Consider the following 26078-nt stretch of genomic DNA (forward strand, 5'->3'; position numbering starts at 1 on the left):
ACATACTGATGACACCGCAACCCAAAGCTCCTGATGATAGCCTCCAGCGGCTTCACATAGATGTTAAACAGCATCAGGGAGAGGATGGAATGCTGTGGCACCCCACAAGTGAGTGGCCACGGGTCCGAAACCTCCTCTCCCAGTGCTACTGTCTGGTACCGGCTGGAGAGGAAGGACCGGAACCACCATAATACGGTGTCTCCAGTGCCCAACCCCTCCAGGCAGTCCGGGAGGGTAACGTGGTCAGCAGTATCAAAAGCCGCTGAGAGGTCGAGGAGAACAAGGAAGGAGCATTCGCCCCTATCCAGAGCCTTCCACATATCATCCACCAAGGCAACCAAGGCCGTTTCTGTCCTATGCCCAGGCCTGAAGCCCGACTGAAATGGATCTAGATAATCAGCTTCTTCCAAGTGTGCCTTCAACTGCATCGCCACCACCCGCTCAATTACCTTGCCCAAAAAAGGCAGATTCGAGACTGGGCGAAAGATGTTCAGAACTTGAGGATCGAAGGAGGGCTTTTTAAAAAGCAGTCTTATCACTGCCTCCTTGAGGGGTGATGGCATTAGGGATGGCAGAGAATTCCGCCACAGATCTCGGTGAGGCTGAATGCCAGTGCATTCGGCCCCCCGAACTCCGTGGTGGAACGGCCTGCTGCCCCCCTACGGATCTCCCCCCCCCGGACGAGACTTACCTGGGGCAGATCTTCCGGGCGGCGGCGGCTCCAGCAGCAGCTTCGGCGGCGGCTGGTCTTCTGACCGGCTGCCGCCACAACCATTTGCAGTCTTGTAAAAAAAACCAAACACACGATGTGATAGGCTACGTAAAGATTTACGTAGCCTATCATGGCTGGGTTAAAAACAAACAAACAAACCCACGTACGCAAATGGCGGCTACAGCCGCCGCCATTTGCGTTCCTTATTTTTGGCCCTCTTAGTCTACGTAAATATTTATGTAGACTATGACAGCGAAAATAAAGGGGAATGCAAATAGCGCAGCGGGCGCTATTTGCGTCCCTTTTTGATTCGCCGTTTTAGCCTACGTAAATATTTACGTTGGCTAAAACGGTGAATCAAAAAGGGACGCAAATAGCGCCCGCTACGCTATTTGCGTTCCCCTTTATTTTCGCCATCATAGTCTACATAAATATTTACGTAGATTAAGACGGCCAAAAATAAGGAACGCAAATGGCGGCGGCCGTAGCCGTTGCCATTTGCGTACGCAGGTTGTTGGTTTTTTTCCCCCCAGAGCCCTCTGCGGCCGGAAGTCCGGCTGCGGACGGCTCTGGCCTGGCTGGGCCTGGCCAGCTGCTCCGTGGAGCTGCTGCGGAGCACAGCCGACCGTGGAGGATTCCGGCGGGGAGGAACGGATCACCTCCCCCCCCTTCGAGGATTCCGGGGGGAGGGACGGAATGCCTCCCCCCCCACCATCAACATAATCCGCGGAAAGGTAAGTGACTTTTGTACATCCCTAGATGGCATCACTCCCTCAAGGGAGGTGTTCACCACCACCCTGATCCCCTCACCCAGCCTCTCTCTGCAGCTCATAATGAACCAAGATGGGCAAGGATCAAGTAAGCAGGTAGTCGGCCTTACAGATGAAAGCACCTTGTCCACTTCATCAGAAGGAAGAAGCTGGAACCGATCCCATAAAACCGATGTGCCACAGACCACCTCCTGCTCACTAACTGTATCCACAGCTCACGGAAGAACACTCCTAATCCGATCAATTTTATCTGCAAAGTGCCTTGCCAAGGCCTCACAGGAGGCCTTAGAATGCTCCAGCGGTTCTGGAGCAACTGGACTGACCAGGCTCTGGACCACTTGGAACAGCCTCCTGGGATAGCACTCTGCAGACGTGATAGAGGCAGCATAATATCCCTTTTTTGCTGTCTTCACCGCCACGTGATAGGCTGAAGATACAGCTCTAGCCCGTGTCTGATCGCCTTTGGAGCGAGACTTCCGCCACCGGCGCGCTAGCCGTCTCACCTCTTGTTTCAGAGCTCGTAATTGTGGATTGAACCATGGTGCAGTCTGAGCCCCGTTCAGGGGAGAGGGCGTTTCGGAGCCACCCGATCTAATGCTCCAGTGATTGCGGCATTCCAGCCACCCACCAGGGTCTTGACCGAGTGACCGTTGGCATGCTCCAGAGAATCCCCAAGTGCATTCAGGAATCCATTCGGATCCATAAGACACCTGGGGCGGACCATTTTAATGGGTCCTCCACCCCTGCAGAGGGGTTGTGGAACCTAGAAGTCCAACGTCACCAGATAGTGATCTGACCATGACAAGGGGGTGGTGGATATACCCCCGACTTCCAGATCACTCCCCGCTTCTCCAGAAACAAACACAAGGTCTAGTGCATGACCGGCTACATGGGTGGGCCCAGTTGGAATATGGTGCAGCTCCCAGGAAGCCATGGTCTCCATGAAGTCCCGAGGTGCCCCTGTGAGGACGGCCCCTGAATGTACGTTGAAGTCCCCCAACACCAACAAGTTAGGGGACTGCACACGCACATCAGAGACCACCTCAAGCACCTCGGCCAGGGAGTCAGTCGTGCAGCGGGGTGGACGGTACACGAGCAGAATCCCCAGACTGCCCCTCGGGCCCAACCTCCAGTACATGCACTCAGCAACCTTGGTCTCCCGGAGAGGGGGTCTGGTGAAGACCAAGGACTCTTGATAGATAACAGCCGCTCCCCGTCCCCGATCCCCAGCTCTCAGCTGCTGTGCATATGAAAATCCGGCTGGACACGTGGCCGCAAGAATTGGAGAAGCGGCCTCAGCCAGCCAGGTCTCCGTAATACATGTCAGGTCTGCACCCTCATCCAGGATCATGTCATGGATGAGGGAGGTTTTCTGGGTAACAGACCTGGCATGTCTTTGCATGTCCTCCTTGGGAGATACGGAACTCATCAAAAACCAGGGCCTGGTGACAGCAGTATCCTCAAGTGCACCATAAATGTGGATGTCAGAGTGGTGCTAACTCTCCCCTTTCTACTCCCAAAACAAGCTTTGCCCCAGACATTTCTGTAGCACTCTAGTTCAGCCTTCTCCAACCTGGTGCCTTCCAGATGTGTTGGACTGCCATGCTGGCTGGGAATTATGGGAGTCCAACACACTTGGAAGGCACCAGGTTGGGGAAGGATGCTCTACCTGAAGAGTACACTAAGCTGTCTTCTCTAACGGGCAGTGGTTCTCCAAGCCAGGAAGATGCCTTTTGCCAGGTCAGACCATTGTTCCATCAAGCCCAGTATTGCTTACTCTGACTTGCAGTAGCACTTAGAGGTCTCAGGCAGAGATCTTTCCCATCACCTGCAATCTGATCCTTTTAACTGGAGATGCCAGGGGTTGAAACTGGGACCTTTAGCATGTAACCTAATGCTCCACTTTTGATCTGTGGTCCTTCCCAAAGGTTTCAGGTAAGGGTCTTTTTCAACTATGCTACCGGAGAAGATTGCTTTTCTGGAGGTGCTGGGGCTGGAACCTGGGACCTTCTGCCTGCAAATTCTCCCACTGAGCTATGATCATAGAATCATAGAATAGTAGGGTTGGAAGGGGCCTACAAGGCCATCGAGTCCAACCCCCTGCTCAATGCAGGAATCCAAGTCAGAGCATCCCTGACAGATGGCTGTCCAACCTTGTCTTGAACGCCTCCAGTGTGGGAGAGCCCACCATCTCCCTAGGTAATTGGTTCCATTGTCGTATGGCTCTAACAGTCAGGAAGTTCTTCCTGATGTTCAGCCGGAATCTGTCTTCCTGTAACTTGAGCCCATTATTCCGTGTCCTGCACTCTGGGATGATCAAGAAGAGATCCTGGCCTTCCTCTCTGTGACAACCTTTCGAGTACTTGAAGAGTGCTATCATATCTCCCCTCAGTCTTCTCTTCTGAGGGCTAAACATGCCCAGTTCTTTCAGTCTCATAGGATCATAGAATCATAAGACTAGTAGGGCTGTAAGGGGCCTATAGGACCATCGGGTCCAACCCCCCGCTCAGTGCAGGAATCCAAGTCAGCGCATCCCTGACAGATGGCTGTCCAGTCTCGTCTTGAATGCCTCCGGTGTGGGAGAGCCCACCACCTCCCTAGGTCATTGGTTCCATTGTCGTATGGCTCTAACAGTCAGGAAGTTTTTCCTGATGTTCAGCTGGAATCTGGCTTCCTGTCCCTTCAGCCCAGTATTCCATGCACCAAAACATACAGCCCACACCTCATCACCACTTAAAACCCTAAAGCAGTTTTGACTTATTGCATGAGGGAGGGAGCCGTTCTCCTTTGCATTTGCTGCATAGCTGCTGTGCCCTGAGGCTCTGAGCCACCTTAGCAGAAGAGCAGTGATATTTAACACCAGCCAGCCACGTATTGCTTCAGTTGTCTTCTCTCCCCCTTGTGACTACTTAACCATGTTGTTGTTGTTCAGTCGTTAAGTTGTGCCCGACTCTTCGTGACCCCATGGACCATAGCACGCCAGGCCTTCCTGTCCTCCGCTCTCTCCTGGAGTGTGCCTAAGTTCATATTCATTGCATCGGTGATGCTATCTAGCCATCTCATCCTCCGCCGTCCCCTTCTCCTTTTGCCTTCAATCTTTCCCAGCATCAGGGTCTTTTCCAGGGAGTTTTCTCTTTGCATTAGGTGGCCAAAATATTTGAGCTTCAGCTTCAGTATCTGTCCTTCCAATGAGCACTCAGGGTTGATTTCCTTCAGGATCGACTGATTTGACCTCCTTGCAGTCCAGGGGACTCGTAAGAGTCTTCTCTAGCACCACAGTTCGAATTAAGTTTGAATTAATCAGTTTGAATCAGTTTGAATTAAGACAGTCCTGGAGGCAAAGTGCAGGTAGTGAGTTCAATCAGACTTATAGTTTTCAAACTTGAGCCTCCCTCTGATAATATGTGAAAAAAGGCCAGTTCCATGTTGGAGATCATTAGAAAAGGAATTGAAAACAAACCTAATATTATACTGCCCTTAGATCTATGTTTTGACCACCCTTGGAATACTGTGAACAGTTGTGGTCACTGCATCTTAAAAAGGATATTGCAAGCACTGGAAAAGGCGCAGAAAAGGGCAACCAAATGATCAAGAGGCAGGAACAACTCCCTCATGAGGAAAGGCTACAATTTGGGAAGCTTTTTAGCTTTGAAAAAAGCCAGTAAGGGGGGAGTGAATAAATGTATGCATGGTGTGAAGAAAATAGATAGGGAGTTTTTCTTCTTCTCTAATAATTCTAGAACTTGGGGTCATCCAGTGAAGCTGAAGGGTGAGAGATTCAGAAAAAAGGACGACTTCACACTGCACATAGTTAACCTATGGAATACCTCACCTCAAGATGTAGTGATGGCTGCCAACTTGGATAGGTTTAAAAGCGGATGAGCAAATTCATGGAAGAGAAGGATAACGATGGTTACTAGTCATGATGGCTCTATGCTACCTCCAGTATTAGGAGCTGTATGCCAGTTGCTGGGGAACATGAGCAAGAGGGTGCTGTTGCACTCATGTCCTGCTTGTGGGCTTCCCAAGGGGCATCTGCTTGGCTACCATACAGACAGAACGATCCAGCATGGCTCTTCTTATGTTCTTACTTGTAGGATTGCTGCAGGGCTTCCTGGCGCAATAAGACAGAGACCATATCTCAGTGGCAGAGCACATGTTTAGCATGCAAACCAGAGAAAGTATCACCTTCAAGCCACAGCATCTCAGTTTGAAGGCTCTCTTTGAAGGAAGGTTTGAAGGGTAAGAAAGACCTTGTCTGGGATCTTGGAGAATCCCTGCCAGCCAGAGCAGAAATTACCAGTCTGGATAGACCAAGGATCCAACTCAGTATGAGCATTTCTTGAGCATTTTAAGATAGAGGAAGCATCGGAAAGATTCTTTGTGACACCTTTGGGGAAAGATAAGCAGCCCCTGAGGAAGGAAAGCCCTTTCCGAAACATGGCGCGCATAATCAAAGCTTTTTCAGTCACCTGAGATGATGATGATTAATATCCTGCCTTTTCCCCAGTACTGGGACTCAAGGCAGCTAATATTTCCTCTTCTGTTTTGGGACTGATGCAGTATGAGCCAGCTCGCTCTGCTCGTACAGGTTCTTAGCTTCAACACCACTATTTATACTTTAAAATGACACTTCAACCTTTTGGTCAGTTCCATGCTTACATGACGTCTCCTGTGGCTTATAAAAACCTTGGCTGTTTTTAATAAAAGCAGGCATTCAAGCAGTGTTTTTCATCCTCCTGGCTCTGGTATTTTGAAAAGCATGGAAGACGTGACCTCTCCCGTTCTTGATGGAAGTGCCTACATCAGCACCACTGAGTCATTTTAATTCAGAATCGACTGCGTAGGCTTTTTAAAAAGCCAGAAATATTAATTTTAACGCTTTATCAAATCCCTTCCAGTAAAGAGGATGAATGTGGTGTTGTGACAGCCCCATGAAGCATAAAGGCATTAAAAGATAAAACTATTATTTGCATGCCATTTAAAATATCTTCAGGGGTTTTGTTGATGCACTGAAATTGAAAGGGACAAACCATCTCTACATGGCATCAGATAAAACTACGTTTGCAGAGCACAAAAAGGCAACCTAGGTCCAATAGTTTTCTGGGTTACAGAGCTATAAACAGTTTGGGCCCCACACACCATCATAACCACTTTCTTGTTTTTATGTCTTACCGCTACCCCTGAAGGTCAACTGAGTACTTCTCTTCCCTCCTCCCCCTGCCACTTTCCATCTATGCAACAAGTTCAGCGTATTCTGCAATCCTGTGATTGCTCCTGTAAGCATGGAATTGGATACTGGGCACTGATGTTTGCGATTTGCTTGATTTCTTTAAACCAAGTTTCTAGCCCTTCAGGCCTCAAAGACAGACTTGATAGATTTTGTGGGCAGTGCATAGTGAAGTCTCAGAGGGGGATTGCTAAGCAGGATTTCCAGTGCCAGACGAGGGCGGGGGTCCAGTGCCCTGAGCACCTTGCCCCTCCCCATAGTTAGCAGAACCAGAATAAAGTATGCAAAATGTATAAAGTGTGTGTTTAATTCATGTAATTAATACACATTGCAGAGCTCAGGGTGGGGTTGATGCAGAATTTGAATTGCCATGGACAGTTTTGATATGTGTTTTATTTAACCTAAGGGCACAAGGAGGCACCATCCACAGTTATAGCTGTTTCACTCTGCCTAGCCTCTGCTGTAGGGCAACCTTTCTGATAAGTGGTTTTCCCCCAGAATAGATATGGGGCTCCTTCACACGGAGCTTTTATCCTGCGATTGAAATTGCTCCTTCAAGGAAGTTTGCCTGCTCTTTACATGACACCATGACCCTCCTGCACTAAATGCCCTTTGTTCCGTTTTTAAATAGATCACAGATGAGCTATCAAATTACCCTGTTGTGTTCCGCTTCAGTTTCCTCCGTGAAAAGAGTAAAAGTAGCAAGAAGAGGAGCAAGATCAATGAAAGAGAATGGAAGACTCAGATATGGGGAGAAGGAGGGGGAAGGGGAGGGGGGAAAGGAAGCACATGTAAAAGGAGTCAGTTGTGATCCTGCATTTAAAACGGGAGCAGAAAGCCCCGTTTTAAATGCAGGATTTTAGGCTGGTGTAGAGATGCCCATGGGGTGCTTCCGGATGAGGCTTTTAGGGAGCCAGTCACCTACCTTGTTCACAGAATAAGGCAGAGGGGGCAGACGACCAAGTCTTCAATTTGTAGCCCTCTCATGTTTTCCCACTGCTTCTTCCATCTTTTTTCTTACCAGAAAGAAATCTGTTAAGAGTGCAATCCTATGCATGTTTAGACAGAAAAAATGGCTGCAACTCCCAGCATGCCCCAGCCAGCCATGCTGGGAGTTGTAGGCATTTTTTCTGATTAAAACAAGCATAGGATTGCACCTTAAGGAATTAAAGATGGAATCGCTGCACAATGCTTTCTGACTGCTAGTGCTAGGAGCCCTCCATCTGGAAGCACTGTGTTGCCACAGAGCAATGGAGAAGCTGCCCCACCCCCCGAACAACATGGCTTTGAAGCTGAGAAGGCTTTAGCCCCGGAGAAAGGAATGCTGATGGCCCTGTTGCTGCAATAACTACTACTAAGGTGAGGAAGCACCAGTAGGGCTTCAACTATTGTAAATCCAGCCAGATCAGAGCCTTTTCTCTGAAAAGACACGACCTCACTAATTTCATAAAAACCCTTGAGCTGAAAAGTGTCTGAAAAACACATCTTTCATATCTAAGTCTGAGGACGGATTTACTTGTGCAATCCAAGCACAGACTGATTATCCAGTCATGAGTTGGGAGTGGCTAAAAAGCGGTAAGTACAACTTCCTGCTCAAACACCCACTGATTTCCCCTCCCTTTAACACTTCTGGCTTACAGTTCATTCATAATGTCTTTTCATTTAGATGACTGTAATGTGCTTTACATGGGACTACCCTTAAAGACTGTCTGGAAACTTTAGCTGGTGCAAAATGTGAACGAGAAGAAAAGAAAGAAAACATCTCCCGTTTGGCTGACTCGGAGTTTTTCTAGATGAGGCTGTTAATCTGTGTATCTGCTTTCTGTTTCGTCGCTGAATTGAGATCCAAGCTGTACATGAAGAGTGTTTCCTTTCCTGCTTTTCCACTACATAACCTCTAAGTGGCACTGTGATGTAGCAGAATAGTGCAAATACACAAGAGGGAACCACACTTTCTTTCACATTCATAATTAAATGCCACGTTTTCCCTACTATAAAAAAAACTCACCCAAAGTGCTAGTTAGATAGAGAAACTAAACTGGAGGGTCACGACATCATCTAAAGAACCCTTAAACAACTGTGTGTAGGGAATGACAAGCGCACAATAAATGCCTTGTGTAGAAAAGCCTTGCACTGACTGCCAATCTGCTTCCATCCTGTCCACTTCAAGATCCTGGCGCTTGCTTCTAAAGCCCTAAATGTTCCAAGTCCCATATATACCTAACGGGACACCTTCCACATATACTTCTTTGAGAATTTCTTAGCTGATGAGGACCATCAGTTCTGCATCCCTTCTTTCTGTGGTAAGATCTTTTATGGTATAGAGTGAGTCTTTCTCTATAGCAGCCACTACCCCCATGGGAGATACGTTTCTCTTTCTCTCTCCTCTCCCACTTCATACATCTTTCACCACTAGTTGAATTCCCCACCCCCCCGCCTGCAATTTATGCAACTTCTTACAGACTGATGCTGCTTATGAACTATGTTTTGAGCTTTATGTTTCTAAATGGATGCTGCTGCGTGTTTTTATACTAATGCCTATATTAGGGGGGTTTATTTGGATTTTATGGGTTTACGTCACATTAATTACTCAGAGTAGAAAGTGTGACTGACAAATTGCAACTCGTAAAATAAAATGTTTCCTTTCCTCTTTCAGGAGAGATGCTGTGCCATTAGTGGATGCATTTGACTTCTCTGATGCAATTTTAAACTCAGCCATCGGAAGCTACGACGGTCATGCCTATCAGCGGCTTTATGAGTGGGCCAAGAAGTCACCAACCAATCATCAGGTGAGAACAGCACATGCCAAAATCAGTGTTTATTTTTAAAAGGAGGATGGGGCAAAGCTACCAGTGCTTCTGTTTAACAGGAGTTAATTGCCAACACAATGCTAGACAAGGGCAGGGTCTGCTTTTCACACTGAGCAGAAACAAAATGAACTGTGTAAAGCACATGTATTTGTTTAACCTGCATATTATCCAAGTTAGCGTTCCTTGGTGCATAATCTGGGTTGGCTAAGGGTAGAATTTTGAATTTTTGTGATTATTTTAGCCCAAAGTGTACACTACCTGGGACGTGAGAAATGGTAGATAGGATGGACCAAGGAACGAAGAACAAAATGTGCAGAAAATGTGAGTTTGATATAGGACAAACTTTGTTTTTCTTTTTTTCTTGGTGTGTGGGGGAGAGAGATTTGAAGGAAAGTCACTAGATAGGCAGAGATAGTGGCAGCCGTTCAGACATAGGGAGTGGGCTGGCATCAGCACAATGGGTGAAAAAAACAACACAGACAGCTGGGGTACAGAGAGATGGGGGCAGTAATGTTGAACCCATGGTCTTATAACAGCCACCCTCTTTAGATGGTAATGTGCATGTATTCATTACTTCAAAATATGGAAAGCCAGTCCTATTTACTGTGTTTGGAGATATTCCTCTTCATTCTGCTGTGAGTGGGTCCCTAGACCTGTGCCCTAACGTCCTGCCCTAACATCACCACCAGATGGGAGTTGAGACCCAGCTGTATACAGAGATGAATATATTCCACAGTGCTGTGTAACCATGGTTGGGGGGATGTCCCCAATTTGGTATTGGTGACATTTATTTTTTAGGAAATAAAAATGGCAGCAGAGATGGGCTTGAAAGTATGTGGGCAGCATCTGATACTCTGCAAAGCCACAGTAGGAGTTTGGTAGGATTTCTAGCAGTCAGCAGGGAAAGCTTCAGTTCTCCGCACAGTTCCTCGTTTTTCCCCCACAAGTAGCAAAAACAGAATGAATCAAATCAAAGGGATGCCAGAGTGGGTGCGGCTCCCTTGTCTGCTGTTTTAGATAGCTACAAGGGATGAGGGAATATGACTTATCTAAAATTAGGGGGCATAATAGGGTGGGGCTTGTGGGTTCCAGTAAGTCCCCACTTCTCCACTCTGCCCCAGTAATTTGAGAACGGAGAATAAATTGTGCAAAATAAGCAAGCGTCTATCCATCTTCTTAATTGCCATTATGCACAGGCCTCTAGCCAGCTTTTCTTGCTGCAGCAGAAATCAATAACTTCTGTAAAAACAAATGCATGTATGTCACTCTCTCATATTTCATATATTATTAGTGAAATCATATATCTATGATAGAGATATTGAACATATGTATTGTCTCCCTATCAAAGAAAGATGACACAGCACAGAGCCCTGCTTGTTTATATGGCTCAGGGGCTCAGCACTGAGGTAGGAAGCAACTCTGTTCCAATGCCGGACCATAAGAAGAGATCTGACGTGATCATAATGGCAGGAAGGGAAGATGATTGGAGAGGAGACATACCAGGATAGAAGGCAAACAAGGAAGAGGTTGCAGTAGTCTAGCCAAGGGAGCCCAGCTTAGATGAGAGCTTTGCCAGCAACTGCAGAAATGGCAGATCTTGGAGATAGAAGCATCGGGACTTGGCAACGACCGAAGTGAGGGACAGAGGCTTTGGGTAGACAGGCCCTGAACCAGGATTGCAGCAGGAGACTCTGCGTATACCGCTGCATTAGCATGTTTCCTTCCTCACCATCTAACAGCTTATCAGTATTCTGAACTTGCAACCTTTGTCCCCTTCTCTGCCATGTAATCCACACTGTAAGGGCTGATCATTAGGTGATATGCATAGGTTACAGGAAAACTGCACACATACCTTGATTCCTGTGCACATGTCCCCATTTCCCCCCCTCCTACAGTACATGATTGCACATGTGACAAGTGAGACCCACCAGCCAAACCCTGGTTTTACTGCAGTGCTCTTTTTGGAGCAGGATAAGGGCCAGCGAACTCTCTCTCTACCATGTGTGCAGTCCGATACTAAGCCGACACTGAAGAGAAACTGTAGAATTTTTGCCGTCTTAGTCTACGTAAATCTTGACGTAGACTAAGACGTGCCAAAATAAGGAATGCAAATGGCGGCGGCCATGGCCGCCATTTGCGTACGTGCGGTTGGTTTTTTTTAAGTCAGAAGTGATAGGCTACGTAAACATTTACATAGCCTATCATGGCTGACTGCAGGGACGCAAACGGCGGCGGCTACGGCCGTCGCCATTTGTGTCCCTGCTAGCCAGCGGCCGGATGTCCGGCTGCTGGCGGAGCTGGCTGGCGGAGCTGGCCGGCGGCTCCGCAGAATCCCTACAGAGCAGAGCCGGCCGGCCAGGATTCCGGGGGAAGGGACGGAACGCCTCCCCCCCACCATCAACATAATCTGCGAACAGGTAAGTGACTTTCGTACATCCCTAGAATTAGGACATCGTTGTACGTTGAGCCATTGACCATCCACATACCTGACGCTGCATTTCCCCTTCTGTCTCCCAACAGGGGAACCGGGTCTTCGAGATGTATTTGAAACCACTTGTCCAGAATGCCCTGTCAAAGCTCTGAAAGAGGAAAAGGGAGCATTGGCAGCTGCTTTTCCTCCTGCCCTCAAAGCAAGGCTGCTATTTATCAGTAATACAGCTCATAAAATGTAATCACAGACTGCATTTGAGTCTTGCCCATCAAGCCATTCTGCTGAGTTGTTCTGGCAAGCGGAAGGCAGTTAGCTAACTCCAGCAAGGGGGGTGGGGGGGTGGGAAGGCAGAGTCCTTTAATCTTCACCAAATAGACCAAATTTTATGTTCCCTTACTGTTCACAGCAGCACTTGCTAGTACTATACGTTCAGTCCAATGCCCTGGAATTGCTGCTGGATCCATCCACCAGTCCTGTTAGGACCAGGGCAGCAGTCGTATATGGGTCCCCATAGCAAGTTTTGTGGTGGCACAATTGCCATTGGGGTGCTAGAGAAGGGATTTACTACAGTTGTTCCCAGGGCTGGCCCCAGTTTTGAGTGGGCTCCCTCCTCCACTGGCGGGCCTCCACCATCTTAATTTCCTAAAATGCTCCTAACGTAGCATCATACTGGAGCATTGTGGGAAATTTAAATAGCAGACACTTTAATTTCCCACAATACCCTGGAATGCTGCTATGTTGAGGGCACTGTAAGGAATTAGAGGAATTCCTTTACTTAAGGAATTAATTGAATTAAGGAATTCAATTTAATTGAATTCCTTAGTTAAGGAATTAATTAGAGGAATTCCTTTAGTCAAGGAATTAAATTAAGGAATTTAATGCCCTGCACCTGGGCTGATGGTGCAGCCCAGGGCAAGCATCCGTGCTTGCTGGGTTGGTTGGAGCAGCGGGGCCCTAACAGCTGCCCAAGCTTGCTCGGTGCTGACACTAGGCCTGGCTCTTCTACAGTTAACAACATCCTAACGGCTGAGGGGATGATATAGATCTCACAAGGGGTGGGGGAAACTGTGTCTATATTACCAGGATACATTCAGCAATTGCCACATATATTTTTTTCAACACTCAAGCAGTGCCTAATATTCTAAGACATCTCAGTGGTTTCCTGCTTGGAAATTGCACTCATTTTAGGATCTTCTGCACTGTTGTAGCCAGATTTTGGGTTGAGCTGTAAGTATTGTATGATGCTGCTAGTTTTTAGTGCCTTCATGTAAATATATCTACTATCCAAGTGCCTAATATGTAAAAACGGTAAGAGGCCTTAAAAAACCACCACACCCTTACAAATATAATAGTAAGTTTTTAAAGCCTACCTTGCAGCCTTAAGCTCAGGATCTCAGTGGTGATTTGAATGCTATGAGCATAGCAATCCCATAGGGAGAAAGAGAGTCTGTGATGGAGGAATACCATTATGGGGGATCAAGAACGGGAGAAGTGACATACCTCAGAGGTATGAGTTCATACTTCATTACCTCAACCAACCAAACCCCTGCTCAGTTTAAAACATTGGCCATGCTGGCTGGGAATGATGGGAGCTGGAGTTTAACACATCTAGAGGGCACCAGGTTGGGGAAGGCTGGGATAAAGTGTTGAACTAGCACTGGGGAGGCTTGGGTTCAAATCTACACTCAGCCATGACACTCACCGGGGTAATTCTTGGGCAATTACTATCTCTCAGCCTAAGCTATCTCTTGGGTTGTTGCAAGGATAAAGTGCAGCCAGGGGGCGGGGCAGAGGGAGTCAGAGGGAGGACACTGTATATGCTACATGAAATCACGGAGGAAGGGCAGAATAAGAATATAATACCTAAAGAACAGCTTTCCTAGGGCCACCTAATGAGTTTGTCAGGGTGGAAGTTGAATAGGGGATTTGTCTGCTCACAAGTTGGACAGACAAATCAAGCAGGGAGTTGGACTTGATGGTCTTATAGGTCTGTTCCAACCCTACTATTCTATGATTCTAAGTTGCTACCCTATATCCATCCATAAATCACTGTGATGTAGCTCTATGTATCCCTAAATGAGCTTTTTAAAAGAAAACAGTCAAGTATAATTAAAACTTCTGTTGTATGGTTTCTTTTTTCTCCAAGGGGTGATGGGTTTATATTCAAGGCAAAATATATTCATTTTAAAATGGTGATGCTTAACTTTTTGACTCCACCAAACAGTTATAAACATTGCTATTAAAATTATACTGTGTCCTCCTTATTACATAACATTAGTTATTTTAGATGGGGGTCCCTGCAGCTATGAAGGACTGTGGGGTTTTGTAGATGGAGGGGAAAAGTTTTAGAAGACAGAACCAGGATTTTTTGTTGTTGGTTTCCTCAACAGTCCCTAACTGGATTGAATATTGTGAATAATGATTTAAATGGATCTTGGATGAAACCTATCAGGTGCTCCTGTATACTGTTTAAACATATTTGGTTTTCAATTTTACAGAACTCTTTCCTCTTAAAGAATTCTATGTCACTGTTTTGTATCCTACCTTCTGAGGCCATGCCCTCATTTTGGAGACTGAAGCTGCACACTTACCTAGGAATGAGTCCCATTGAACTCAGTGGGCTTACTTCTGGGTAGACATCTATACAACTGCACTGTGAGAAGTATGCTTAGGATTTTGATAAAAAGCTAGTCATGCCAAGTCAGTCATCAATACACTTACTTACTTACCACATTCACCTCACAAAATTAATAAGAAACAGGTATTTACATGAAGGAGATGGTGCGGAGGGGTGTGTGGAATGCTTCATTTTGGCAGTGAAACACATCACAACTTTCTGCCATTATTTATTCAGCCTTTACTACTACTGGCATGAAGTCTAGAAACGTTTTTAAGCTGAAGAGGGGTATCTTAGGATTCTGACAAGATCCCATGGACCACAAAAAGAACATGTTCAGCTGTATACTGTTGAATTTTAATTCAAACCATGTACAAGGGAATGGAATACAAGTCCTGCCAGACGAATCTGATCTCATTTTTTGATCAAGTAACCTCCCTTATGGACTGTGGGAATGCTGTAGACATCATATACCTCGACTTCAGCAAAGCTTTCGACAAAGTGCCCCATGATATCCTGATGAGCAAACTAGCTCAAAGTGGGCTAGATGAAACAACGATCCAGTGGATCCACAGTTGGCTGCGGAATCGGACTCAAAGTGTGCTTATCAATGGGACCTTCTCAAACTGGGGAGAGGTAACGAGCGGGGTACCGCAGGGCTCAGTCCTGGGCCCAATGCTCTTCAACATTTTTATTAATGACTTGGAGGAGGAGGTGCAGGGAATGCTGATCAGATTTGCAGATGACACCAAATTGGGCGGGATAGCTAATACTTTGGAAGACAGAAAGAGAATTCAAAGTGATCTTGATAGGCTGGAGCGCTAGGCAGAAAACATCAGAATGACATTTAATGGAGGTAAATGCCAAGTTCTGCACCTAGGAAAAAGAAACCAAATGAACAGTTACGAGATGGGGGATATATGGCTCAACAACACTACAAGCGAGAAGGATCTTGGAATTGTTGTCGATCACAAGCTGAATATGAGCCAACAATGTCATGTGGCTGCAAAAAAGGTCAATGCTCTTTTGGGCTGCATTAATAGAAGTATAGCTTCCAAATCCCGGGAAGTACTAGTTCCCCTCTACTCAGCACTGGTTAGGCCTCATCTGGAGTACTGTGTCCAGTTCTGGGCACCACACTTTAAGAAGGATGCAGACAAACTGGAGAGGGTTCAGAGGAGGGCAACAAAGATGATCAGGGGACTGGAAACAAAGCCCTATGAAGAGAGACTGAAAGAACTGGGCATGTTTAGCCTTGAGAAGAGAAGACTGAGGGGAGATATGATCGCGCTCTTCAAGTACTTGAAAGGTTGTCACAGAGAGGAAGGCCAGGATCTCTTCTCGATCATCCCAGAATGCAGGACACGGAATAATGGGCTCAAGTGACAGGAAGCCAGATTCCAGCTGAACATCAGGAAAAACTTCCTGACTGTTAGAGCAATATGACAATGGAACCAATGATCTAGGGAGGTGGTGGGCTCTCCCACACTGGAGGCGTTCAAGACGAGGCTGGACAGCTATCTGTCAGGGATGCTCTGACTTGGATTCCTACATTGAGCAGGGGGTTGGACTCGATGGCCTTATAGGCCCCTTCCAACCCTACTATTCTATGATTCTATGAATATACTAAAGACTGCTATAAACTTCAGACAATAACCATATTAGGCAGGTGAAACCACTTCCCACAACAGATTTACCATGCCACCTGCAACTCTCAAACTTTTCAGCATTAGCATTTTTTTACCCCAAAACTGACACAGGCAACGCCCCCCCCCCCCCCCCCCGGCTCAAGTGTTCCTTGCTGCCAGAGGCATATGCTCCATTCCTTATAATGTCAGTAAGAGCAAAAGCAAGATTTTTAATTAAACTTTCCAGGGTTATGAGAGCCTTATTAGTGTTTCAACAATTATTCTTCTCAAAAAGGTTAGCATAAAACCAATATCTGCATATCATGTTCCAGCAAGCACTTTCTGTGCAAGCTGGAAAACATGAGGCACAGATGACCTTAAAGGCTTTTTAATTAGTATGAAATATTACAATTTCTCCCCGTTTCTTTTCCTCATGTATTCTACTGTATACAGAACACTAAGCTACATTTCCGTTACTACAAATCCCCATATTTTAAGTTATTATAAATTATTTTAGGCTGCCTAAGAGTGGAACCCTCTCAAGGCAGTGTACAGGATAAAACAGTACTAAACAACAATGTGGTGCAATTGTATACATCTAAACGGAGGAGATGCTAAGTTTTTGAAATGGGTTAACACACAAGCTCCCCGGGCAGGACTATCTTTAGGTTTTTATTGTTCTCTGGGCAAGAGATCTGCAGCGAACCATGCCCCAGAGAAGCAAATAATCTGACACACGCGCACACACACACAGCAAGAGCACACCCTTCACTTACGTCTACAGTCCTTAACCCACCTTTGTCACTAGTCTCCCAAACTCCAGTAAAGAAGAGGAATCATGCTAGAACGGAAGTGACTCAAGTGACCTGCTCTTCTAGGAGAGGCATGCTGTGTGGTTGCAACAAAACTGCGCCATGCTGTGATCCCTACGCTGGCCTGGCATCACACACAGTGTGGTCATGCAACTTCTGGGGCCCCAGAGGGTTGACTGTAGCTGCCATCAGCATCAAATTTATTCATCTATTTTTAATGTAAGGGCCCAGCCCTGAGCATAGAACCTGCAGCAGCCACTCTCTTCTTTCCAGCAATGTCTTTGAGTCCCACCCAGGGTGTAGCATACTTCTGCAACAATGCATCACAGCCCAGAGACATTGTGAGGAAATGAAGGTGCATTGTGAGGGAATGAAACACTGCCTGGCCCTTCTCTGCTCAGCACTGGGCCTTGGAAGAAAAAGTGCTGCTTCCTGTCCTGACCAGCCGGTAAGCTTGCTGGGAGCCCACTGCCAGCGTGGTGTTCTCAGAGGGGGGCCACCCTCAGTATTGGGCACCAGCTATGCACTTTTCTTGCTGGCATCGCAAGCTTCATGAGAGCAACAGGGAAATGAACTAGGGATTGCACCAGACTGGGACTCAGCTTGGGGAGTTCATGGGTGCCCAACAACTGCCCAACCTCTCCGCATGTTGTCACCAGCCATGCTCTCCCTGGAGCATATGTATTTAAATAACTAAAATGCACTGTGCATAGAGAGTGCTTAAATTTGTATTTGCCCTTCTCATTTGAGTTTCTCTGCACCTATGAAAAACAGAAATGTGATTACTTTTTATAGCAGCAGTGGCCAACTTTGGTATTCTTGGAGAACCCTGTATTCTCCAAACCCTGGTCAAGATGCCAGAAGTGTATAGTCCGCTCTGTCCAGGGCCATCAGATTCAAGAAGAGTTTGTATCTATTAGCAGTAGTGGCTTAACTGAAGCGGGGCTCAAGTGCTCGGACAGTATGGGGTCATATATTGGAAGGGGTGGAGCCAAGAAACAACTACGGTTTCAAGAAAGATCTCGATGATGCAGGTTCACAGTGACGTTTTTGCTTTTCCAGAATGCTGGCCACCCTTATTCTAAGGGAAGACTAAGATCTCCAGAACCCTATTCATCTTGCACAACCTAGCTGCCATTTACAATTTAGAGTCCCAAACCCTGATGAAGTTCATTGCGACCTTATCATTATTTCACTTGCTTTGAAAATTCCAGCCATTGATTTAAAAATGAATAATTTCCTTGGTGTTTTTTCCCCCAGAGAAGCTGCTTCAATTTCTCTTATTATTCTAGGAAATGTAGGAGTAAGCTTATTAAGAGAGCAAAAACAAAAGTTTACAAATATATTTTCATATTTCATGTTTTTATTAGCTTCTTGCTGGCAAGCATTACACTTGGGAATAATATTGCACCAGGCATTAAAAAATAAAAGGGTTCTACCACAGGGATGTTTTTGCATTCAGAATCCAATATAAATACTTCTAATTGTATTTTCAGAGCTGCAGATAATATTTGGTTGCTTGATTTATAATGCATAGAAGAAAACAGTCATCGTAACGGTAAAATACCAGACTTTTGAAAATAAAACCAGGGGCAGAGGTTGCTCTTGGAGGATTCTTGGTAGCTAAATTATTATAATACTGTTTGCTTACTGATTTAGCGAAACTAAGTTAGATTACATGATGGTAGCTTTTCCTCTCTACCGACACCTGAACAATTCTGGCTACAGTCCAGAAGGAACTTACTGCTACACAAACTCCTGTTGCACTGTTTCCATTCCTTTCAGCGTGGCTTGAGCAGGAGATGTACATGCTGGACTGGACCTTCCATTTTGTTCCCAATGGTTTGTTACAGCACCAGATGGATTAAACACAGTTTAAACCAGGAGGTGATTTTTAGCACTTTACACTGCATTGTGTAAACACCACAGAAAAAGTTGTCCTAATGTAGTTATTCTGCATTTTTTCTAAGGATGTCTTCTTGCTTCACCCTTTGTTTTTGTTTTAAAAGTGTCTTGACAGTTTGAGCAGGCACATGCATACGTTTCTTACAAGACAAAAGACAAGAGGCCAGAGTATGTCCATTCTCCAGTCCTTAAGAACCAAATAATAAATATCCATATCAAAATAAAAATAAAGGGAGCCTGCAATGTTGTTTAAGTCAAAGCCAGACTCTGATCTCCAATACGTTGTTCTGAGAAGCTGCTACTTCGCTTCTGGAGAGTAAACCAAAGACAGGGAAGGAAGGGGAAATCAGTCATCCGTCTTCCGTGCCAGTCTACAGAAAGTCCAATTGTGTTCGACTGTATTTTCATTGGCTCGTTCACTCATGTGGTGGACCCTCGTGTTTCGGATGGTGAAGCCTTGCTTTGTGATGTACTCCATCAGATGGACTCTGAGAGAGACTTCTTGGTGGTAATCGCATGGCCCAAATGTAAAAGAAACTTGACAGTCTCTAGTGTCCATCATATGCTTATTCCATTTAGTAAAATGGTTGGAAATGCCTTCCAGCAATGAATGGACCTTGGTCGTGATGGTTAGCTGTGTTATGATCACTGCCACCGGGTTGGAGTATTTCGAAAGCTTGCGTGTGCTGGAAAGCTCCACTACCTCCTCAAAGGTATCCATGGGATACAAAGGTTTGGGGTCATTAAGACACTGTATTAAAGGTTCGATCTGATAAAAATCTGCTTCTTTTCGAAGCAGATCAAATTCCTTGAAGTCCAAAGGCAGAGTCAGCTCTGATGTCCGTAAAAAGTTGAGAACATACCGGAAAAGTGGTCCATCCCGGTCAATGAAGTAATTGCCCTGAGAGTCTCTGGCAGTGGGGAAGTCGCCCCTGAACATGGCCCCCAGCATCGAATCAGGATACCTCGTGAGTGTGGTGAGCGATGTTGTATACAAGTGTCCACCCACATTCAGAGTGACTGGTTCAGTCATCTTGAGGGAGGAAAAAGAAAAGTTTTCAGAGCTCTTTCAAACTAATGTACGAACATGTCATAAATATTTCAAACTCCATAACTCACTATAAGAAAACCTCCAGCGCGTACAAAAATTGAAACAGGAACTGCAATTTCCCCTGTGTGGCTTAATATATGGCATTATTATCGAGAACACATAGAATAAATAAGCAGAACAACACTTAATCTACCTTTACATTTTGTCTTCAAATTACTTATTTGGACTGGAACACAACTTCTCCATCCTCAATATAGCCTTGTAATTAGCTGCTCCCTTACAGTTGTGTTCAGTCGTTCAGTCGTGTCCGACTCTTCGTGACCCCATGGACCATAGCACGCCAGGCCTTCCTGTCCTGCGCTCTCTCCCGGAGCGTGCTCAACTTGAGCTCCCTTACAGATCAAGTAACAATTACCTAAAGATGACCAAATGCAGCCCCGTATTTGGAGGTGCAACTTACAACTCACTGCACAGGCTCTGTATCTAGTTCACACTTGACCAGGCATTTCCTTTTGAGATCACAGTGCAATACTGTGCATGCACAATTCTGGCTCACAGGTCAATATGCTGTGAGATGGAGGCAGTGCTTCAAATGTGGGGGTGCCTTCTCCCATTTTACTGAGGCCCACCTGCACACAAGTGCCCCCTTCCTGTCCATATAGAGGGGGTGAGCACCTAGATAAGGTGATGGGTGAATGCCTCAGTCCTTATTCACAACGCTCTGTTAAGAAATGCAAAAATCACTTGCTGTATTTTACTTTAGCAGGGGCCAATTCTTGTGGCAAGGGTACCACGAGTCAAATTCAAAGTATAAGAGATAGCTACTTGATGCACTCTGCAAAATCTAGGCAAGTGCTGTGGTGCTCTAAGCCCATTGAGCTGGGAGCAGGCAGCAGACCCATACAGGATGCAAGCAGGTATTTATTTATTTATTTATTGCATTTATATCCCGCCTTTTTTCCTCTTTCAAGGAACCCAAGGCAGCTTACATTCTCCTCCTCCTCCTCCTCCTCTCCATTTTATCCTCACAACAACAACCCTGTGAGGTAGGTTGGGCTGAGAGTCTGTGACGGGCCCAAAGTCACCCAGTGAGCTTCCGTGGCCGAGTGGGGCCTAGAACCCGGATCTCCCAGCTCCCAGTCCAGCACTCTCACCACTACACTACGCTGGCTCTCAGGAACACAGACTTGCCAGGCCTCCAAGGTCTGCCACAAACCACTGCTCCCTGTGTCACTTGTGGCACACATGCTACAGGTTGGCCACTTAAGAGTTTAAGGTGCCCCTGGAGACTGCTTTAAATTGCTCCAGGTAGCATTTCTTACCAAATGAGGGACCATTTATGTGCATTAGCTCACTAGGCACACAGTGAGTTTTTCTCCACACCTTTTCTTTTTTTGGTGGTAATGGGGGTCGGGGGACATCTAGGACATATGGGGTTGAGTCCAGGATATGTCTTCTGAGAGAGGAAAAGCTCTGCCTGTGGAAAACCCCTCTGCTCAATTTTTTGGGATCCCTGCTTTCCCCCACAAAAAAGCAAAGAGCCTCCCATTGCTGCCACCTTCATTTCCCATGAATGCCTCTGGGCTTCATGATGGAACTTAGAGACATTCTTAGGAAATGAAGATGAGAGAGGGAGAGAGGATGGATGGGTGTGTTTCTGTGCATGTGTGCGAGAGAGAGAGAGAGAGAGAGAAAAACAGAAACAGAAAGTGATGGGGGAATGAGTTGGCTGGCAGAGGATGCAGGGAGAACATAAGAAGTGCCATGCTGGATCAGACCAAGGGTTGATCCAGTCCAGCACTCTGTTCACACAGTGGCCAACCAGCTGTCAACCACAGACCCACAAGCAGGGCATGAGAGCAACAGTGCCCTCCCACCCATGTTCCCCAGCAACTGGTGTACATACGCTCACTGCTTCTGGTACTGGAGGTAACACATAGCCATCAAGACTAGAGAGGAAAAGATTTTGCCCTCTGTGAAATAGGTTTCTGTTCACACTGAAAGCTGTGGGTTCAAAGGCTTTGTTTAGTGAGTTGTTGCTCACAACACATGCTCAGACGCATCTCTGCCTTGTATAAGTCATTTGGGCAGATTACTTGTTCTTTGTGACTCGCTATGCCTCTCACGCCAGACATTTTGTGTTGGTGCCCACAACTGTTTCTCAGTTGGCCAAATGTGCCCCAAAAGTTTGCCTGCCCCTGCTATATGGGTATTAACGAAAAGAGACTGGAATAAATGCAAAAACCACAGCACGTCTTTTAGCGCCTTAAAGACTAACAAACCTATTGTAGGGCAAGTTTTCTTTTTATGAGCCCACTTCATCAGATGCATGAACCAGGGCCCCACAACCAGCATAAACACCAGGCCCCCTCAGTTCCCCTTGCCCTAATTGATAAAGGAAATTAACTGGCCAAGTCTGGCTGTAGCTCTCTAGTCAGTTAATGCATGTACCTACGGAGTATTTCTAAATACAGCATGTGTATTAGGCCAGGTACCTGGGAAAAGAGCACAGAAGGTCAGATTTACACACACGTGTGGATACACACACACACCCTGGGAAAACTGACCATGCTCCCACAGCCCAACTGGAATACTTACTATATACCCCCAGTCTCCATTATCCATCTGTTCCAATGTGCGATCTACGCGAGTCTGGATTTATTTGAAGTCTTTTCAAAGGCTATACAATTCACCACTTATTCCTCCCTGGAAAAAAAAAGGGGTGGTGGGAGGGAGAGGCATAGCAGACTATGAGCACTTACAAGGAGAAGAACAACAAGAAGCAAGCAATGTTTCTACCCATCAAAAGGCAGGCTCTCTGCCAGAAGTCTGAGTCTTGAATTCCATCTACAAAGCAATTCAAGTACAACAGCCTACAAAAGAATACCTTCCCTCTACTGACCTTCCTGCATCCTTTACAGCTTCGCAGAGGAGCTGTGCCTCACAGGGAAAATGGTAATTGTTCTGTACGCTGTCTGCGTGTATTAAATAATGAGCAGCTGGTCTCTGAAGATGACTCTTACTCTGAAGATGTCACATACATTTATTTGGGCAAAAGAAGCCAGTTTTGAAATGCTGCCCAGTACTGCCAGACACATGTGAAGGATCTCCCCCCCCCCCGGGGGGGGGTTGTGTGTGTATGTATATGACCTGGATATACATCCGTATTGATGAGACAAAACCTATTCCATTTAATTGATGCTTGTGCTTCCTGTACAGGTGGAAATTTGTAAAACTCAAGTTCACCTAAGCAAGGAAATGGAAAATAAGCCAATAGTTTTACAATTTGTGCGAGAATCAAGATGCACTAGCTGTCATGGCAATAAATACACCATGCAATTGGCTGGAGAGATAACAGAATGCAAAACTATCCAGAAATCTTCGAATGCTTCGTGGGAAGCAGCAAGGTCCAGCAGTGAGTACCGACTTAAACCAGGATGGTGTGTTAAACCACCACTTCATGCTACTCACTGGATAGCCATGGGCACATCATTGCTCCAGGTTCTCCCTCAGTAAGTCACCCTACGTTTTGCTTCATATTGACTGGAAATGACCCTCTTGCTTGTCTATACTTCTTAAGACCCAAATGAAACGGGGGGAACAGAAATGAAAAAAGAAAGAAAAGACAGAAACCACCTGAGTGCTGGCCATGCATATGCTTTTAAATTGATTTCTAGCCATTAAAAAAAATATATTGACATCTACTTTTAACAGTATTCTTACCCAGAGAGTGATTTAAAACCTATTCAACTGTTTCAAACTTCTCCCCCCACCCCGCCCCAATGCTCCATCTCAACTGCAGGCATATCTACACCACAAACAATTAGTGACTCCATTGTTCCCTCATCCAACAGAATTCTGGGTAGGTAGGTATACTGAAGTTTATGGCATAGCAATAGCAAATACGTATTGGTTGGGTGCGCAGGATCAGAGGGGGAAACAACCCATACTGAGTAGTTTCCCCCACCCCCGCGCATACCACTTGTGTACCCGGAATTTCTTTAATTACCCATGCCTCGTTACGGGTTGTTGTGCTGTCCAAACGTGGCGTGTGTCACAGTGGGAGTGGCTCCTACCCCACCCCACAACCCCTAATGCAAGCCATGAGTTGTGGGGTGGGGTAGGAGCCATCCCCGCCACGCCACATGCATGGGTTTGGACGACAGAACAACCTGCAACACGGCGCAGGTAATTAAGGGAATGCTGGGCATGCATGGGGACAGGGGAAACAACCCATACTGCACTGATCATGCGAACCCAGCCATTGCACCACATTGTATGCAACTCTGGCAGCTGTAGATCTCTGAAGAGGACTAAAGATCTCCAACAGAGGATTCCCAGAACCCTCAGCAGACTACAACCCCCAGAACTATTTGGGTAGGTGGAATGGCATCATGACAGTTAAACTGGTATAAAACTTTTTAAAGTTTGCACTGTAGATGTACTGCACATGTCACTAAACTAGATGGTGTTTGCTCATGTAGAAGAGATTACCTTCTATCTCCCCTCCCCCAAATTAGAGGCAAGTATTTTCCTCTGACTGATGAACAACAGGAACATCAAATTATGAGTCCCACAAGAATTTGATATTAAAAAGGATCAACATTTTTGAGTCAGGTCTAATCAGATATAGACCACTGCTAAACAAGCTCTCTTCCTGCAGTATTCCTGTTCTCTATTCATCCAGCAAAGAAAGAAAAAATCACAAAGGTTTTTCCTAGCAATTTAGTAACTTCAGTAACTATGGGTGATTCAAAACCGAAAAAGAATTTGCTCTTTAGTTTGAGTAGACAGCAAACTGGGATCTCTGTCACTACTGAGGAAGAATGCGGCTTCCAGTATAATCGTACAATATAATAGGGCTTTCTCTTGTCAGCAAGGCACTAGGAAAAAAACAGCAGCTCATCCACAGCACGCTATGTCTCTCACAATGATAGAACTAACTATAAACCAGTCCAAATGGCGACCCACATTTCCACAGCAAAGCATGAATCCTCCACAATACAAAGGATCAGATCAATGCAAACTGAATACTTAATTAGAAACAGCACTCCTGCTGCCATCTTCTCTAGAAAATTCCTCTATTTAGTTGCAAAAATATTACTTTCCAGACTTGAAAAATCTTGCTCAATATCCCTTCTAGAGAAATCATTAGCAGAGGGAGACAGAAAATGGGAGCAGCTAAAACCACAAAATGGCAGCCAGGCTTTGCCCACACAGTGTGATGCATTCACATCATACAATAATCGTTGATTCTACCTACCTACTATTTAAAACACTCAAAGCAGTGTCACCAGTAGAATCTTTTTTTAATAAGAATATAATTTAAAATAAATATTTTCTACTGGTATTTTCTACATTTGTAGAAAATGTAGAAATTTGTAGAAAACATTTGTAGAAATTTCTACATTTGTATTTCTACATTTCTATATATGTCAGCCCTGCTGCTTGCAATGTCATGTCAAGGCCAGGCTCCAATCTAGAGTTGCACAGAGTTTCATAGGAAGCTGCCTTATAGTGGCTGCGTTCGGACGATCATGGGGGTGAAAGAAGCCATCGTGGCTTCCTCCTCCACAACTGTGGTTTGTGTAACTACCCATGATGCAGTGCGGGTTCCCATGACATTTGAACCTGGTGCAGTGGGGGTGGCTTCTTACTAACGCCACAACCCCTACTGCAACCCCTACTACAAGCCAAGGCTTGTAGCATGGGTAAGAAGCCACTGCTGCCACGCACCACACCAAGTTTGGACAACATGGCAACCCACACTGCATTGTGGGTAATTATGCAAATTGCAGTTGCATGCACAACATGTGCAGGAGCGGAGGAAGAAACCACAATGGTTTCTTTCACACCCGCAATCATCCGAATCCGGACACTGAGTCAGAACATTGGCCCACCTAACCCAGTATTGTTGACACTAACTGGCAGCAATGCCTCTCCAGAGTTTCCGGCAGGCTTCTCCCCCAGCCCTACCTGGATTTACCAAAGACTGAACCTGGGACCTCCTGCATGCAAGGCATGTGCTCTACCACTGCCCAAGGCCCCTGCCAACTCACATTTGGTGTGAGTTCTCCAACCCAGAGACCCAAAGATCTGTTGCTTGAGCTGG

At 45.9% G+C, this 26078-nt stretch overlaps 2 protein-coding genes across 8 annotated transcripts in view; one reads left to right on the plus strand and one right to left on the minus strand.

Annotated features, from left to right (window-relative positions):
* Positions 1–15484, plus strand: part of ACOX2 (acyl-CoA oxidase 2) — a 52484-nt gene extending 37000 nt beyond the window's left edge. For all 3 annotated transcript variants that reach the window (XM_084840526.1, XM_084840524.1, XM_084840525.1), the window contains exons 14-15: positions 9369–9501; positions 12043–15484. In XM_084840526.1, coding sequence (XP_084696652.1) covers positions 9369–9501; positions 12043–12105 — 196 coding nt within the window. In that variant the 3' untranslated portion in view covers positions 12106–15484. The remainder of the gene's footprint in view (positions 1–9368; positions 9502–12042) is intronic.
* KCTD6 (potassium channel tetramerization domain containing 6) overlaps positions 4699–26078 on the minus strand; it is a 54645-nt gene continuing 33265 nt past the window's right edge. For 3 of the 5 annotated variants that reach the window (XM_084840529.1, XM_084840527.1, XM_084840528.1), the window contains 2 exons: positions 22565–22672; positions 16375–19948 (listed from right to left, as the gene is read on the minus strand). In XM_084840529.1, coding sequence (XP_084696655.1) covers positions 19262–19948; positions 22565–22591 — 714 coding nt within the window. In that variant the 5' untranslated portion in view covers positions 22592–22672 and the 3' untranslated portion in view covers positions 16375–19261. Of the gene's footprint in view, positions 12102–16374; positions 19949–19968; positions 22673–26078 lie in introns of those variants that run through there. The other 2 variants (XR_014788581.1, XM_084840530.1) reach the window with 2 other exon arrangements.

Source organism: Heloderma suspectum, chromosome 2, assembly GCF_057233095.1.
Source record: "Heloderma suspectum isolate Gila_16-S chromosome 2, 16-S_ref, whole genome shotgun sequence".
In the NCBI taxonomy this organism is placed as follows: domain Eukaryota; kingdom Metazoa; phylum Chordata; class Lepidosauria; order Squamata; family Helodermatidae; genus Heloderma; species Heloderma suspectum.